The 18,290-nt window shown below is 38.3% G+C and overlaps 1 protein-coding gene across 2 annotated transcripts; it reads left to right on the forward strand.

The window, feature by feature from the left end:
* Nucleotides 1-1,941: 1,941 nt before the first annotated feature.
* On the forward strand, nt 1,942-13,994 carry il21r.1 (interleukin 21 receptor, tandem duplicate 1). Of its 2 annotated transcripts, none has more exons than XM_067511489.1 (9): nt 1,942-2,111; nt 5,494-5,612; nt 5,859-5,967; nt 6,324-6,505; nt 6,893-7,029; nt 7,133-7,304; nt 7,525-7,606; nt 9,247-9,340; nt 11,981-13,994. In XM_067511489.1, exons 2-9 carry the CDS (start codon nt 5,552-5,554, stop codon nt 12,752-12,754), a joined length of 1,611 nt encoding a protein of 536 aa, XP_067367590.1. In that variant the 5' UTR covers nt 1,942-2,111; nt 5,494-5,551; the 3' UTR covers nt 12,755-13,994. The 2 variants fall into 2 exon arrangements, with proteins under 2 accessions (XP_067367590.1, XP_067367589.1); XM_067511488.1 differs by lacking the exon at nt 1,942-2,111 and adding an exon at nt 3,262-5,114.
* Nucleotides 13,995-18,290: the final 4,296 nt, after the last annotated feature.

The following is an 18,290-nucleotide window of genomic DNA, read 5'->3' on the forward strand; positions in this document are numbered from 1 at the left end:
TTGGAGGAAGGAAAATGTACATTTTCCATTTTAAACATTTTCAACACGTGCACCAGCCTAGACACGGCACAGAAAAATTCTGAGATCCGCCCCTGCACAGACTATCATAAAGTGTACATTTACCAATTGTCAATTATCAGGGTGTGAGGATTTTGTTGAAGGTATTGCTGCCTAATCATTGCATTAAAAACAAATTTCAAATGTAGGCCTTCTTCTATTTTTTGCATAGACAGGTCAACACAGTTGAAAGTTGATAAATTAAATTAGATAATTAATTACTTAACTACTCAAAAAATGTACCAGGTTTTGGGACCAGCCCCCAAACTCCAGATTTTGTTACCTCTTACAGTGAAGCTATAATTGACTTAACCACTGATGCTCCTGTGCTTCCTCCTTCATGTCTCCTCCGAACAGAAAAACCCTAAATGATGGGGCAAGTAGCCTACAAATAAAGCTATAGGAAGCATCCCATGGGGCTTTGAAAAGGATTAAAAAACATCTATAAATGAATCAACAAGTGGGATTAAATGACAGTGGACGATGGCCGAGAGAGACGAAAATGCTAATTGATGCAAACTCAAACTGAATTCAAAGCATTTGTGTTTGTCTGAGGTTGTGTTAATTCACATTTTGTGTTATTGTTTGATTCAGGTCACAGTGTGAAAATGAAACTTTGTGTCGGGTTTCCCCTGAGAGCACATGCCTGGATGATTCTGTGTCTGTTCCAGTAAGAAAGAAATAACAGAAAGAACATCAACGATATTGAGTTATAAGCCCCAAAATAGTACTGCTATGCCCCTGGGGTGCTGGTTTTTACCTGAAAAGTCCAGTCTGTAAGTTTAGTCCTGTTACTGGCAGTGCCTCTGAAAAGCCAGACTGCACTACACAAAAGCCCTTACAGAAAAGTGAATATGCTTTTATTGAGAATTGACTACAAATTACGCAGTTTTAGTTTGAAGCGAAAATCAAATACAAACTCCTGCACAGAATTTCAAAACTGAGCCTTTTAAAGCACTGTTAATGTCACAAAATGGGCAAAAAAAACCCCAAAAAAAACCTGAAGCTGTGCAAACGTTTTGGTGCTAACTTAGTACTGTCGCGTGTTTTCCAAGACACTGGGAGGAAACAGTGATTTCCACTAAATGAGGTAGGAGCAAGTTTTGAAGAAAAACGCTATGCATCTATTCTCTTCTGCAAGAGAACAATGGTCAAAGCAAACCTCAAAATCCACAATAAACTACGCCCACTGAAGCCAGTGTGTGTGTTTGAGTGGAGTTTTTTTATTGCTCAGCTTTTTAAGTACATGAACATGTCCTTTACAGCGCAGTAGCATTTGGACAAGCGCTCATTTGTCTTTTTCTCTTTCTTCTTTTTGTTGCATGTTCGTTATTTTACACTGTCACCAAAACACGTCATTTAAATAGGGCTATTTTTATATGTATACATCTTTATCGGGGGTCACCAACATGGTGCCTGTGGGCACCAGGTCCCCTGCAATGACCACAGGAGTAGCCCGCAGGCCTGTTCTAAAAATAGCTCACCATAGAGCCACTTACCAATGAGCTGCATCAATTTTTTTGGTTGCTATTCTTTTTTAAATCACATTTGATAGTTATTGTGAGAAATCATTAACATGATCCGTGTCTTCACATAGACGAACATCATTAATGTAATTAATTATTAATAATGACATATAATAAAGGTAAATTGAGCAAATGTGTTTTTTCAAAAGTGCATATCAAACTTTAAGCACTTCGCAGTAATTGGTACCCAAGAAGTAGCTCTCGGGTTGGTGACCCCTGCTCTTGTTGTATTTACTCTTTGAGTATGTGGTTACTGTATCTTTAAGGCGTCATTGTACCAAACTTCACTTCCTTGAATAATGTTCTCACTTCTGTAATGGGGTGAAATTAGTAAATAACTTAACTTCCAGTTTTTGCAGGGAGGCAGCAGACCTGATGACCGTAGATCAGTCTGATGCTGCGTCTCCTGCAGTCTGGTCGTCTTTTGTTCAGACTCTGTCACCATCGCTGGCATAAAAGAGGAGCTACCTGCCACCGAGAGGGCCCCCATCAAACGAAGATGTTGTAGGCGGATACTAATGAAAAAAGGTAGTTTATCAATAACATGTTGTGTTTTTCTTCTAGTTTGTAGATACTATGATTGTTACTAAGACTTCATGGTATTTAGATGTTTCCATCTGTTGTTGTTGATTTCACCCTCTACTTGACAACGTTGCACAGACGTCTGTCTCTTATCGTTGTTTTTTTCTTCTTTCATGATCTTATTATAGTGCAGGAGGTGTTATGACCAACCCGACCTGTCTGTTTATACTAACGGCGCCAAAGCTATAAAATAGTAATATCTAATATCTCTAACATTTCAATAATGAAACAAAATGTATATATTCATTACAGCAGCTCATTTATTTTATTCACATCATAGTTGCAGTATATTTCCCACACTCACACACCTTTGAGTCAAAAGCTTTATATGTGACACATCCTACCTTGTCACTAATGCTGTGAACAGGACGTGTGACTTGGGTTTTTAAACTTGAGGTGAAAATGTTTAAAGAGACTTTTTACTTTCGCTGCTGCTTCAAACAGTGAGCTTATTGCCGGCAGTTAGACCAACACAACAAAAAAGCTTTAAACATAATCTTCTCTCACGGTCCGTGTTTAACCCATGTTTTCTACATAAAATGTGAAAAAGAAATTAATCTATGTCTTTAGAGAACTGGAATTTATTTGAGGTTAAGTTTAAATTTGCGGCTACACATTAGTTGGCACAAGTGCATTGAAAATGAGTAAACTGCTGCAGATTGAAGTTGAGCCTCACACCAGTGACCTCTACTGGCTGTGAAATGTTGATACAACACAGAGAAGCTGCTTTTAGGCTGACATGGTTGAGGATCCTGATCTAAGGACAGCACAGATGGGTTTAGACCCCTGACTTCACGTTAGTCCCCAACATGCAGATGAGTTGCAATATAATGACAAAGTGACAGACAGAACCTTGTCAGCAAATGACATAAAAAGGCATTTTAGCAAGCATGACATTAAAAAGCACGTTCCTTGTTTGCAGTTGCAGTGTATCTAAATGTGTGAAAACGTATTTATTGAAACACACTTAGCACGTAGGGCCCAGCTCCAGTCCTCACACCAAAGCAATGGTGTGAATAACAAGTAAAGGAGCAATTTCCTAATGTCAGCAGCAGTTCAGTTCATGAGCAAAAAAAAAAAAAAAAAAAAAAAAGCCAATTCATCAATACGATAAAATAAAAAACTATAATTAAAGATGAACTTTGACTCGGTGGGCTTCATAATCTGCCCCACAGCAACACTCACTGTCCACAGACCCTAAAAGTGGACAAAGAAAAAAATCCCCCAGAGTGATCAGGAATTCCAGTCATGCCAACAGGAATTATTTCTGCTCCGCTTAAAACCTGTTCCAAGTAAGAAGGCATTAACAGCTAATAGCTACACCTGGATGACTGAGAACCTTCACCAATATCCCCCAAAGGTACATTTTTTTTTGGCCACTTAATTAGGTACACCTGCACAATCCACTATATTACACATCTGCCATATATTCTACTTTCATAAAGCAAATAATGGAACAACGTCTCATTCACAGCTGAGCTGATGCATTGGATCTCATTTGACTCAACAAGCATAGCTTAATATTTCTTACTTGCTTATTCCTCCTCCTTGTAGCATTACCAACACTGAGTGGTTTTAATATTAAAAATATTACATTTTTTAAATAAAACTATTAGATAATAAACGCTGAACGTATCATTATGGGTTAACCACCTCACAAAACAGTTAAAATCAGCTCTGCCTTACCAACCTAGCTCAGTTGGTAAGGCAGTCATCCATGCACCACAGGGTCACTGGTTCAATCCCTGGTCCTGACTATATGTTGAAGTGATCAGCTGAACTGTACACGATGGGCCATAATTAGCACAGTATTGTTTATAATATTTATTTACTTTAATTTTGTACTTTTACTTTAGTAAAATATGTATAGTGGTACCAGTACCAGGCCATTTCTTTCTCTTTTCTACCATCTCTGCGTGTCACATTTTGCTGTGTATGGGGCTATGACAGTCCAGACCGCGCAGCACGCTGACCATTGTCCTCCATAATATTATCACGAACACTAAAGTTGCTTGTGTCTTGCACCACTAACACTGATGGTGTAAATATGCTTTATGGAAATGTTTTTATAGAGTGGCATTTGAATTTGACTAATACTGATACACTGATCTTAGACAAAACATGTCTTCACGCCCACATGGTGACTTGAATCTCACAAAGTCCCATCCATTGCACAATTAAAAAAATGTACTGGTACTGTGTTGAAAAATAGTTTAAATGATGCCTTATATACACTGAGATTCTACATTCCAGGGTTGGAAAATTTGCACATCAAACTCAAATTGCTTAATTTTAATAACATTTATAGTTATTAACATAATGAGCACTGTGACTCATTTAGCTGCAAACATGCCATTCTGGAATTCACTGGAAACCCCTGATACGCGATTAATGCAGGCATGTAGGTGTCAAAGGGTCTTTAGAAAAATGTAAAAAAAATATGTCTCTGATTTCAGTATTAAGTATTAATATAGCTTTGAATAAATATTTTAAAAAGATATAAGAAAGGGACTTTTTTAAAATAAGGATCACACTTTATGACAGTAGAACATAAACTGGCGAAAATATATTTTCTGTCTGTTATATTTCATAAGCTGTTAAAGGATAACTGACCTGCCTTTAAAAAATCCGTTAGTCTTACTTTTTCTGTTCAAAAGTGCTGACATAAACATAATGGATAACCTAAATTATTTTATAGAAGACACTTTCAGTTTCCTGTTGACTTTTTTTTTTTCTCAGGTTAACTATTGCATATTCATAGCAGCAATGTGGAAGTGGTGGGAAGGCACCACATAGATACCGCTCAAAGGGTCTGAAACCACATCCTTAGTCACGCCACTTATGATGACGCCTTCACTGTAGTCAAACCTTGTTCCACTCAATGTTCTCAGACAGACGTCAGTGCATTTGTTACTCCGCGATTAAACGGCGCAGTGTTTTTTGAAAAAGGTAAGCTTGTTCATATTTTAAGCCTTGAGAAATGAAAAGTTATTTTTCAGATGTTTAGCCAGTTTGGGTTCGTTTATCGCCTTGTTATTCTAAAGAGTACATACTGATGCTCCTTCGTGAATCTGAATATTCTGAAATGAATGTTTTATCACTGATGTTAAAGCTGTTTGATGTTATTGCTAACAATACTATTTTTTTTAATCACAGTTCTTCTAGAATGTAGCTCAGACTATTTTTTATCCTTTTCACATTTGATAAATAACCATTGCTGTAATTTAAGCCAAATCCCAAATGAAAAATTGTGCTGTTGTGTTTTTAAGCGATGATCACTGTTTTTACTTCACCACAGACAGATTTGTACAAGTATGTCTATGTTTAGTTTCAGCTGTTGAAATCCCTCCTGCCTAACCAGTGGCTAAGACTAGTGGGTCGTCCCCATGGCTGCTAAACCTGTGTGCTTATTGTTGCTGTGGGGCCTCACTGTGTTTATCCACGATGGTAAGTTGAGTTGCGTGAACAGTTTGTTTATCTTGCATTGATGGGAATTTCTAAAAGTGATTCATTATTTCTCTCATATAAAATGAGCTCTGTATTTAACCCTTGTACACACTTGTGTTTTCGCCATGATGCTCCCACTTGGGCAGGTTTCACATTTGAACATGTGACGATTGCCGTACTTAGTAAATAATTGACACTTGAGCTTGGAGTTCAGTGAACTGACCAGATTTTTCTTGTCTGTTGCAGTAAAGTCTTCGTGCAATGTCACCTGCTCAACTGACTACAAGGTTTTATTGAACTGTTCCTGCTCAGGTTCTCTGCCGACGTTTCCTGTCCCTGTCGAAGTCAACTGCAGGTATTTTGGCTGAACATGCTTTTTGTTAGTGTATGACAAAGTGTTCTCCTCCTCTCAGAGTTACATGCAGTGATTACCCTGTTAGGATGTTTAGGATATAGTGCTGTTAGCACACGAGAGGCATTTGTGTTTAAGTGAAACACACTAAAAAGGTAAAAAAAGAAACAGTGCTAAGCTTTGCTTTAGCCTCGATTATGTATTTTAGTCCAAGGAGACCATAATCATGTGAACTGAAACTTCTATGTACCTGCACTGCAACAATTGTGCTCTAAAAAACCTCAGCTTTTGCCTTTGAAGCTGAGGTGTCAACTGGTGAAAAGGGACAAATTTGAGTGTGACACAATGGTTCTCTGCAGGAGTTATGAAGAAACTGAGGTTAATGGGAGTTGTGAGATCAAACCACCTCAGTCGTGGTGTGCAATGCACCTGGACATGCTGGAAGATGTTGCATCCATTGGAACTGTGTGCACAGCAAGAGTCCGTCATTACGGTGCTTCAGAGGTCAGTGAGTCATCCACCTGGGATCTGAGCGATGTGGGTAAGTTGAATTCATGATAATTACACACTGGCACATTTCATTATTTGTCATTTCTGCAGAAAAGACAGGAAGATAACAGGCAACAACAGCTATTACCACACTAACATCAAAATAAGTGTTAAAAAAATAGAAAGCAAGGTCATTGCTGGTCTTTACACATCACATAAATAAAATGGAGAAGTGACACGAATCAGACTGGCAGCGTTCCCACTTCACCCAAGTTGTTTTTTGGCAGCAAATGCCCACCCACCTGCATTACCCTCCAGACTTCAACAAACGCTAAAAATAATTTCCAACTGCCATTTGTGGTCCAGAGCAGTGTTGCCTTTTATTAATTTCAGTTTCATAACATTTCTCCGGTTCCCCCTTGGGACTTTACTTTCACAGTGAAACCGTGGCCTCCTTTCGACGTTCAAGTGAAATACACTGATGGCTTCTACAACATTTCCTGGTCCAACAACAACAGTGTAGATGACTGTCTAACATATAGGGTGTGCATAAGTGAGAACAATGGTTTGTCGCAGGTAAGATTTGAAAAACACCCCCAAAAAATGACACTGAAGGTAATCAGGCTTCTCTGTTGACGACTCCCGTTCAATGCTTTTCTTTTTTTTCTCTTTCTCACAGCATCAAGTTTATTCCCTCTTGGCAGACAAACAGTTCATTCTGGTAGACCATAAGAAGCTGCAACAGCATTTCAATTATACCGTATTTGTTCAAGCCAAGATGTGTCCTGAAAATCTATATCAAGGCCCATGGAGCGAGTGGAGTCCTACTACAAATTGGAGGACAACAGGAGGTACAGTAGATGAAGATTGTTTTTTCCAGCCCTGAACCACAACATAAAGAACCTCATCCTGCCAAATCATAATGTTTACGTTAGTCATGCGTGTTACCTGTTTTTCACGCTTTCAATTATCACACAAGTGTGTGTTTCTGCATTGGTGTTTTCTTACTAACATTTCCGAAAGTTTCAAGTTTATCGACTGATTTGTTCTTCTTTACGTCTCCTTCTACAGGAATAAGTGGATATTGGTGCTATGTCTTCCTGGCCATCATACTTGTCCTCGGCCTGCTGTTGCTGGGTTTTACACAAAAACCGTAAGCATCGCGAACACTGGAGTTAGCACGAGAGCTTCACCTTATTCCATTTTTTAAAGCATGTGTTCCATTTCGGCTTTGACCCTCAGCCGAGATCCTGCCGACTTACGTGCAAAGCGTTGGCTTAGCGGCAAACTCATGATGGGGTTTGCCACTTCAAAACATTGACTGCATTGGCTAAAGAGCCTCACTGGTGTCTGTAAAACAGGTGGTTCCTTAACTAGCTTTTGATGAGGCACGTTATAACACTGACACGAAACCTGTGACCTGTGTTTTTAAAGTCCCATTTCAGTTAGAATTTATACGTAGCTAAGTCTGCTTTACTAGCACAGCAGAGTGAAGGCAAATTAAAACTTAAGGTCATCAACAATTTGTATTCCAGTAAATGATTAGCAAGTCTTTTCGATCTACACTTTCCTGGCATCACCTCCCACATATAGAGAAACCACTGCAGTGCTGTACATGCAGCGAATCATTGCACTGAAATGGCTAGCAGACATAGGAAGTCATGCAGAGCATCAGTGTCAGAGAACTGACAACACCTTACCTATCGAGGGCATATAGTTATGAGTAAAAAAAACCCGAGCTCTAAAATGATCTAGATCTATTTAGATGATATCTCCAGTGCTACAATGCACCAATTAAGCTCTTTGAAATTAATTTCAGGAGTAGCAGCAGCATATACACTCACTAGCCACTTCATTAGTACAGCCGTCCTGCCATGAATTCAACTTTTATCATTTCTCAGTTTTTAAGTTGAAACTTGTTTAACTGTGTTCAAACTCTCTGTTGAAACTGTTATACAGAGCATCTGTTGAGTTTGTTTCCCCTGCTGGTTTAAGAACAGTAGTCATGGTCAGAGTTTGCTTTGTGATAATGATTTTTCCTAAACTTTTTTTTTTTTTTTTACTGGTCATCTTATTTTCTTGTTAAGGCCAGTGTCTGACTGGCTTTTGGACTCATATAACAAAACATTTCTTTTCACGGGTTGGAGAGAATAAAAAGGGAAGGGACTGTGTGTTTCTGAGGCCCTGTGAGAAATTCAAAGCCACCTTTTTCTTGCCAGTGCAGCAAACTGTGTGAAAACTAACACTTCAAATTATTACAGAACTGTCACAATGTGAGAAATGCAAAATGGGAGTAATTTGACTGCAGTTACTTTCCAACCAGTGAAGCTAATATATAGGTCGGATTTCCACACAGCAAACTGATGTATGGCTTCGGGGATTCTGTCCTTTATGAAGAAACACTACATTTATGCATTGGGATAAAATATCCTACTGTAAAATCTTATTGTTTTTTTAGGTTTAATATTTTCTGTGAGCTAATCACATGGTGTATAGTGGATTTTGTCCGCTCTGGATTCCTTTTGATGGTTTGGGTTGACTTTAGTTTAGTGCTAAGATATCAATTTGACTCACAATCTCAGAGTACTGCAGCAATTCACATGAAAACCATCATGTGTTATCACTATTACTAAGTAGGATTTAGAAGTGTGTATATGTGAGCAGTGAAAATTCATAACTTTACTGTTTGCATACTAAAAATGAAATCAACTTATCATAAGTGACACTGCACTGTTGAATTATTATCGTCAGGTTCTTTTATCTGACTTTCCATTTGCTTCATTTTTGTTTCAGGTATTGGCAGAAAAGACTGCAGCTGTTTACATTTGTCCCCAAGCCAAGTGAATTTTTCAAGCCCCTCTACCACAACTATGGGGGAAACTTCAAGGTAAGAGAAAGGAAAACAAATCTACCTCATTCAGGCAGCTTGTGTAATTTCCACATCGACCCAGCAGGTGTAGCCCAAGATGGGACTTTTAGCACATCTGGACCCTGTTTGATGGGACTTTCCCTTTACTTCACGTTTAAGGTCCCTCATGATCTGAATGACTCAGTGTGCAGGGGCTTCAAGAGGCTTTGCATTTCTTTGGAGATACTGTGGGTTGATATTTGTGTGTGTGTGTGTGTGTGTGTGTGTGTGTGTGTGTGTGTGTGTGTGTGTGTATGTGTGTATGTGTGTGTGTGTGTGTATGTGTGTGTGTATGTGTGTGTGTGTGCCCAACCTGTTCCACCCCAGTGGAAAATACCACTGCTATCTATTTCATGTCTTATGTGTCATTGCATCAGGCTGAAAAAAAAAAAACCTGTTTTGACTTTAGGGGCACAGACTGAAAAATAGGTGTGATATTACTGACATAACGTCTTTTTTCTGGTTTCCCTAATTTAAATTCTTTTGGTTCTAAAGTCTATTTGCTGTCTCCAATTTAATGTAAAACTAATGGAAGTACTTCATTCTAAATGTCTAAACATTTCTCAAGTGTCGTGCTTATCACAGAAGAAAAACAAGCGCAGTAAAGGAATTAAATGATGGCAAAATCAACTAAAATGTTTGAACTTCACTGGTGTCCAAATAGTTATTAAGACGTTTCGAGTAGGTTTTTTGAGTTTAGCACAAAATGAAATAAACTTTACGCTTCTGAAAACGTGACACCTGAAACCTGTTTGTTAACGATGACTTATGTTCCGGGTATTGATCTTACTGTTATTACAGCTTTTTAGTTTTCCTGCTTATTTCACCAAAAGTCAATCATATCTGATTGATTATAATGCCCATCCTCTACAGTAAATGGGGATGTTGACACATTATGGTGAAGTAACTTCAAAGTGGGAAAGATTCAAGCTCCCCACTGGCCTAAGATGTGTGTGAAGTTGCGAGGTTTATTCAGCAGAGTGCGCTGCTTTCACAAGTACTTCACACGGACATATTGAGGAAACCCATATTCACACGTCTGAAAGTACAGTATGAAATGTGTGTTGAGTGTTGGTAATGATGTTGGCACAAAATCTTGATTCATCAGAAGTCTTGAGGCTTTTGGGAGAAAACCTTTTTGAGGATTTATTCACTTTTTATTCAAAGTTAGTGTGCACGTGGCTTGCCACCAATCCTTTATCATAACTCTTTATTGGTGAACAGTGTGTAGTTTATATTTAGCTCGTTCTATGCTTTTTCGAGTCTAAAAAGAGCTCAGTGCAGTTGAAGTTTTAAATAATTCTAAATCTATTGCAACACTAGTAATTAGTGCAAGAGTGTAAAAGTGAAACGACACCTATAATGTGTAGTGCTGCATGGCAGGTGTGACATTCTTTCAGTCAGACTTTGTTGCTCTTCAAAGAGATTTGATCAGCTGTACTTTTTCTTGCACTCTGTATCACGTCTTCGGGAACACATTGAAGCAGCTCTTTCAGAAATTTTTGTGCTTCACCTGCGCTATCTTACTCTTGTGGTGCAGACTGCTTGCACTTTCTCAGCAGATCGGAGCCGTGTAAGTGATGCTGATGAGCTGTGTACATCAGGATGTGGTGGCCTTTGCGTCAAGTAACTGATTCATGCTTATCTGGGCATCACCTAGCTGCATGTGGACTGTACTGTATGTTGCTGCAGAATACTTTAATTACATGTGGGATTAGGTTCACAGCCATATACATCGGTGGGCAGAAACATACATTAAGAGTGGATCAAAGTAAAATGCTTCATGCTAATACCTAACACATAATATAGTAATTAATACATAGTCATAATTAAGCTTAATAAAATCACATAGGTTAGTGTAGGGACCTTCATGGTGGCTGCTTCTTGTTACTATATGGAGTTTCCATGTAATGTAGGATTGCTAACAATAAGGGCTCTTAAATGGCTTCATTCACAATATTGTGATTGTGACAGGGTTAGAATCTCAAACATGTTCATGCAGCAAAAGTTCAGACTTGGATAATCTTTGGCCTTATTTACTATCGGGCCCAGAGTGTGGTTTCTTAAATTGCTGTACCATATTGTAATTTTTTTTCTGTCCTAGTTATTCATAAAGAGTTAGGTTCACTACACATTCACTACAATAATAGCTGCTCTAAATGTTTAGACCCTGCTGTAGCCGGAAGTGATAATGTAGTTCAGGTACTTTTATAGATTTTTAACCACACTTCAAGAACGCTATTAGCTTCTCAGCAGAGTCTACAGATGACACTGTGTGTGTGTGTGTGTGTGTGTGTGTGTGTGTGTGTGTGTGTGATATTTGCTTTCCTGCCATGAGTTACATGTAAATATAAATGCCATTCTCATTTCTTCATGCTTCACATGATGCAAGAACCAGGAAGTGATTAGCTTAGCTTCATTTAACAGCTGATTTGACCCTGGCTTTGTATATATTTCCTCTCACTGTCTTATCTCCTCATCTAACTCCTGGCAAATTAGCATATTTCCAAACGTGGTGAGCTACTCCTACTCCGACTAAACATTCATAGGCCAAGGTTAGCAGTTTTTTAGTGTAACACTCCGCAAGATAATTGATTCTTTTTGCTTTTTTTTTTGTAGGAGTGGGTGAATCCTGTATTCGATGAGTACGATTACCTAAAGATAAACTCACATCTTCCTATGACGAGCGAGAAGCAGCCCGACATCCTTCAATGGAACCACGAGAAGCCAAGCTACAGCGAGGACAGCGAGATAAAACAAGGGGGTCATTTTCTTCACATGGTGCAGCCTCACTGCAGCTTTTTCCGGCCCTTACAGGACGATGGCAGTTCGCAGGGCACCGGCCACTCCATGGGACACGTCTCCATTCATACCGTGATGCTGTCCGGCGAGGAGTTTGAGGAGGAAGCCATGTCACAGAGCTCCATGAACACCCTCAGGAGTTACCAAGACGAAGAAAGCTTTCATTCATTTGGGGAAGACAACAGAGAGCATTCTGGATACAACTTGGGGGTAATTAATTTGTCTGGGAACAGTAGACAAAGTGGGATTTTACCGCAGCATGAAAACCAGGCGTATAATGGCTTATCACTGGAAGTAAACTTTCAGCAACTTGGCCTGTTCAATGAACCGGAGAGGGTATCGCTTGTCTCGTTTGATTCAAACGAGCACTCGGAGGACGGATACCCTCATGTGGACTTGGACACCATTGACAGTGGCTTTGCTGAGTGCAGCAGCCCTGGGGCCTCAGACACAAGCAAAGCAGAGCACATAGTCTCTGATTTATTTAATGAGCACAAAAACTCAAATTCTAACTATGTAAAGCAGTGGATGATATGCAGCACGATTCAGGAGGACTCCGGCAATTCAGAGAATGAACTGCAAGAAACGTAGTGATTATTGTTGCTGGTTTACTGCCACAATTATAGTTTGAGTTCCTTGCATTTAAAGACATTTTCACTACCAACACTGGTTTTCTATAGGTGCCTCCTCAGGTCCTTATCCTGTTTGTCTTGTTAACAAGTTCAGCTTTTAGCTTAGCATTGGTTTTTAGCTTTGCACCTTGTCGTATGTGCTGTCCTTTGTATTTTCCTTTGAAAGGGCAGTCTCAAAAAATGTCTTTGTTTCACATTGTTTTGTGGTAATTATTTTAATAACTATTTAAATGCCACTTTAACTGATCACATTGTTGTTTTAAATCTAGCAATGTAGTAATCAATCATCATAAAGCTCTGAAAAAGTCGATGCTTATTCCAGTGGGACACTCCAGACTGCATGGACCTGAAAACCTGTATACCGCTTTGGTTCATACTGCTCGAGGATGCTTTTGTCATTTTGTCGTTGTACATACACCTTCCTATTCTCATGGCCATGCATGCCTCATTAGCTTGTACTATAGAGCCAGCCTGCAAGCTGCCTTATCAAGATGTCTGATAATGATTGTTTTCCTTGCATATGCTTTTTGTCAGTAACCACTGAAACCATCTGTCCTGTTCTGTGCAATGTCAGTAAAAAGAGCAAACTTGGAGCAAATGTTTATCTTCTGCAAGCACCAGAGATATTTTTCTCGCATTGATCTTCACTTACCAGTTGAAAGGGCAGAAACAAGCCAGACACACATTGCCAATCTATTGTTTTCAACTTACTTATGTAAAATGTCTGCAGAGTATATTGTATTTGTTCTCTTTCACTGGAGGACACATTTTGTATTCATATACTGGTGCTGTACTTACACAACTGTAGATGTGCAGTGGCAGTGTTTTACCATTCTACTGCAAAAAACAAACACTGACAAATGTAAATCTTTGTTGTTTTTTTCTACCCATACTGTGAATACCTGTCTATGGCCAATGCAACATTACGTCAAGAGATACAAGGTTTGTCATTATCTGATCCCATCAAACAGTGGAAGAGTGTCTGAGGGTGGATTTTCCTATTAAAGGACTATTCCTGATAGCTGTAGTGGGAGGAGGAAGAGTGGTTCATGTTCTTTCCAAGTCCAGAGATTCCATGGCAGCCAACAATGGTACAAGTCTGCTTCTATGTTCACATTCTGTCTACATGTTCCAAAGTCATCTGAAACACATATTTTTGTCCATATAAATAAAATCTGTACAGTATACAAGAACAGCAACATGCTTGTTTTGATACAGATTCTGAAGTGCATCACATGAAAAAATCAAAGTTTCAGCTTTCAGACTTCTACATTTCCAGTCGTGTCTTTCAAATTGTCACAGATCATTTTTCTTTCATAGCAACAGAACAACATCTGCTAATTTGTAGAGGTATACAAAAAAATCTGCTTTACATTTAGGGAAACATAAAATGTGTGAATGCTTAGCTGTGTAAACAGCAAAACTCTGCACATACATCATTCTGCACAGTAACAACTAAACATCCAAGTCAACTAAAGTATTTCTCCTTGAAAGACGATTCGTTATTCGCCTGTGCACTAAATTCAGCTATGTAACAACACTGGCAATGAAAATGTTTGAATGCAGTCATTTCAACGGTCAACTTCCAGATAAATTACATTTTGAGACATATAATTGGCGTTTGCCTCTGTTTTTTTATATAAGCTTTCAGATTCTCACCAATTCACTGTCCCTCACGTTGCCTTAGAGAACACCAGGTACCACTGTACGCATCAGGGAGCATCTAATGAAAAACTCTTTTTGACACTCTTATTCACGCTCATTGACCAAATTGCACTTGCTCTTATTAGATACATACTTACTGTATTGTTTTACTGGCATCACTGCTGCTATTTGATGGAACCACCTGGACATCTTGTTATGGTACTTTTTGATCTATTTATTTATTTATATTATTTTGGGGTGTCTTTCTAGCTTTATTAGGATGGTCCATCCAATGGTATTTAACCCTTTAGGGGCAAATAAGAGTAATCTATTGTCAGATTGGGTAAATTCCAACTAATTTCAAGTATAATAATAATAAAAAGAATCATTTAGTAGACGCTTTAACCTAAAGCAACTCACAAGTGAGGTACAAGGCATGCGAAAATCCAAGTCAGTGAGAAAGCAAAGTGCTATGAGAAGAAGAGGTTCGATTTCATGAGATGCAAATGCAAGAAAAAATAAGTAGGAAATAAGAAAATATAGGATTTTTTTTCATCTGTTTTCATCAGTTTTTTAAATATTGGGAGTGTGCACATTTTAGAACTTTGTTCCACCGTCATGGGATCACTGAGATTAAGAGTTTTATTTGGGCTTTGTAGGCCCGAATGAGGGAGATGAGGTAAGTAGGAGATAGCAGGAATAGCATGCCAAAAAAAACACAGCCAGATGCACCACCACATGCAAATGGCATCAGAAATATAATAGTGTTTTATAAATTTACAATTTATCATAAATTTACATTAATCTAAAGGGATTATAGTCTCTCACTTTTGGCCCTGAGATAGAGTGGCCACCTGTCCGGGGTGTAACCCACCTCTCCCCCTATAACAGCGGGGAGAAGCTCCAGTGTGACCATATATATATATATATATATATATATATATATATATATATATATATATAATAATGTGCAGGATGCTAGTTGTGAATACTCTAACTTATCATGCTGTAGACAGTATTGAGTAAAACATTTATCTACTATGACACAACACTATGATAAACTGCATTCACTGGAATAACCACGGTGACAGTGCAATATATCTCAGTAATCAAGTTTGGACACTCTGATTACACAACAGTTGTCATGCTTTCGAGAGAAAAAAAAATGTTCGTCTGCTGCTAGTTGCCCCACATAAGCTAGCTATCCAATCGTTTACAGAGTCTGAAGAACTTCACCTTCAATAAGTGAACAGGAGCAGGTAGAGTAGTATTGTTTGTGTGGATTGTAAATAATGATGGGCTGTAAACCCTGTGGTACCCTCCTAGTTATTGAAAGGGAGATTGATGCTAGACTATGTTTATTCCATCTTTTACAATCTCTATTCCAAATAATATGGATAAACCCATTTCTTATCTCTCAGTACTGTAAATGCAAATAGTAAACCTACATAGAAATAATTAAGCAAGTTTACAGATTTTTACAGAAATGGTTTCTCTCTGAGATATGGGATTCTGTAAATGCACACTGGTTTGCACTTGTTAAACCATTTCACTAATTATTACTCAAAATGTTAAGTTTAATTTCATTACCTCAGCGGTCTTAGTATATTTTAGTGAGGGGATCAATCTTTCACTAAAATCTTTGACTTAAACAAATTCAATTCTTAACTAAAATTTAGTTTTCATGGGACCACGCCCCCTGCAGCACATTGGCACCAGCTGATTGGCTGATTCATTCGTCTGGACATGACAAGCCACAGGAGACAACTGCCATGTTCTCTTTGCTTTTGTTCCTGTTGTTTGACATGTTAAACACTTCAGAGACTCATTTTTGTAGTTCTAAGAAGATATTAACTGCTTGCGTGTTTTTATATGTGCAATAATAACAATGATAACCATGCCAGTAGTGCTGAAATCAGTGCCAGTCGCCAGCCTTGACAATAAGAACGCCAGTGTTTGTGGGTTTTAATCTTAGTCATTGTAGTAATTTGGATACAAATGTCTCCATCTTGTAGCTCTTGCTGCCAGACTTCACTCTAATACTATAATAAAAGAGAAGAAGTAGTTCCACTTATGTTTAAGTGATCTTAGAATATTTAGTTCAGTTTACTCGCTTTGCTACTCATCCAAGCAGTTTCTTTGACTGAACAACATGAAAACGTTTAAGAAAGTAAACAGTATGTCTAAGTGCTTTACATGAACAGTAGCAAACACATTGAATTGAACATTGCATAACTTGGCTTTGTGCAAAAGGAGAACCTGGTTTACTTTGGACGTGCACAAATGTTCCAATCCATAGAGAGCCCATCCAGACCCTAGTGAACAGTGGAGATTAAAAAATTCACACTGTGTATACAAAAATAGCAACACAGAGATTTTGAAGTAGCCTTAAGAATAAACAGGTGCCGCTGCTATGACTCAACTTCCAGATAAACACACCTGGATGACTGAGAACCCGCCCCGACATTTTACAAAAATAACACAAAGTCCTTTATGAAGGCACAAGATACCGTAATTGTACAGTGAGATATGAAACTAGATAAATGACATGTAACAAATATATAATCAGAAATGTCAAAAGCAAGTTTTTTTTTTTTTTCTTTTCAGTGACATTTCAAAGATAATAGAGATTGTGTTGCAGATTGGTACCAGCAATTCATTCTGCAAAAACTGTCAAAGCAGCACTTCATTGTGTTCATCTTGAACATATAAACTTAATGTCAGAGGTCAGAGAAATACATTAAGGAAATCCACCTAATGTAGGGAATTATAAGTTATAAATAAAATATATATAAAATGTGGAAGCAATGGAAAGCTGAAATTTAGAGTATTATCTTCTCAGGCTCCAGGTGAACTGGGCCATCCATATAAATGTGTGTGTGTGAGGTCATAGTGGTTAGTAGGTTAGGTCGAGTAGTACTGGAGTACATTTTAAGAAGCTCTAATGTATTGTCCATCCTATGGGCCAAAACATTAGAACCATCTCGTAATATAATGCACTCCACTACCCACTACCCACTATGACCTCAATAATAAAGACAGAGTAGAATAATCAACTTTCTGACCCCTTTCCGACCCAGTTTTTATGTTTCCACATAAAATGTACAGTTTTAAAATTTAACAGTTTTTATGTTTCCACATAAAATTAACAGTTATAAAATTAAACAGTTTTTTATGTTTTCACATAAAAACTGTTTAAGTGTTTATGTTTAAGTTTTTACTGTTTAAGTTTTACACTGTAAAAGTTGAATTCATGGCAAAGCTGCTGTGTTGGATTTGCATTAGATGGTACAGCTGTACCTAATAAAGTGACCAGTAGGTGTTTACTGTACTATGCACATCATAGGGCGGATGTCGCTCAGTTGGTGAGGCAGTTGTTCACACACCACAGTGTCAGTGGTTTGACTCCCGGTCCCTTCTGGCTACGTGTCAAAGTGTCCTTGGGCAAATCACCGAAATCCAAGTTGCGTGAGTGTGTGTGTGTGTGTGTGTGAATGGGTGAATGAGAAGTCACATAATAAAGTGCTTAGGATAAAAGTTCTATGCAAGCATTTCATTGCCCCAGTCACAGTCTCCATTTCTCAGACCGGCTGATCGCCTACATGGTGTACACTGCATTCTTAATCAACATCATCGAAATATTCCCACTAGATAAGGGGAAGCCTGATCACAAATAAATACAAACATTTTTGGACAAGGTTTAATGTAATTTTAAAATTAAAATCCACCAGAGCAAAACAAATAACCCACAGTGACATACAAGAACTCAGTTAATCAAACTCACGCACAGGCACTTGTTGCCGATTTATGTAATAATGTCAAAAATTTCTCCAAGAGCCTAAATTGTTACA

The sequence above is a fragment of the Channa argus genome, chromosome 7 (genome assembly GCF_033026475.1).
Source record: "Channa argus isolate prfri chromosome 7, Channa argus male v1.0, whole genome shotgun sequence".
NCBI classification, from domain to species: Eukaryota; Metazoa; Chordata; class Actinopteri; order Anabantiformes; family Channidae; genus Channa; species Channa argus.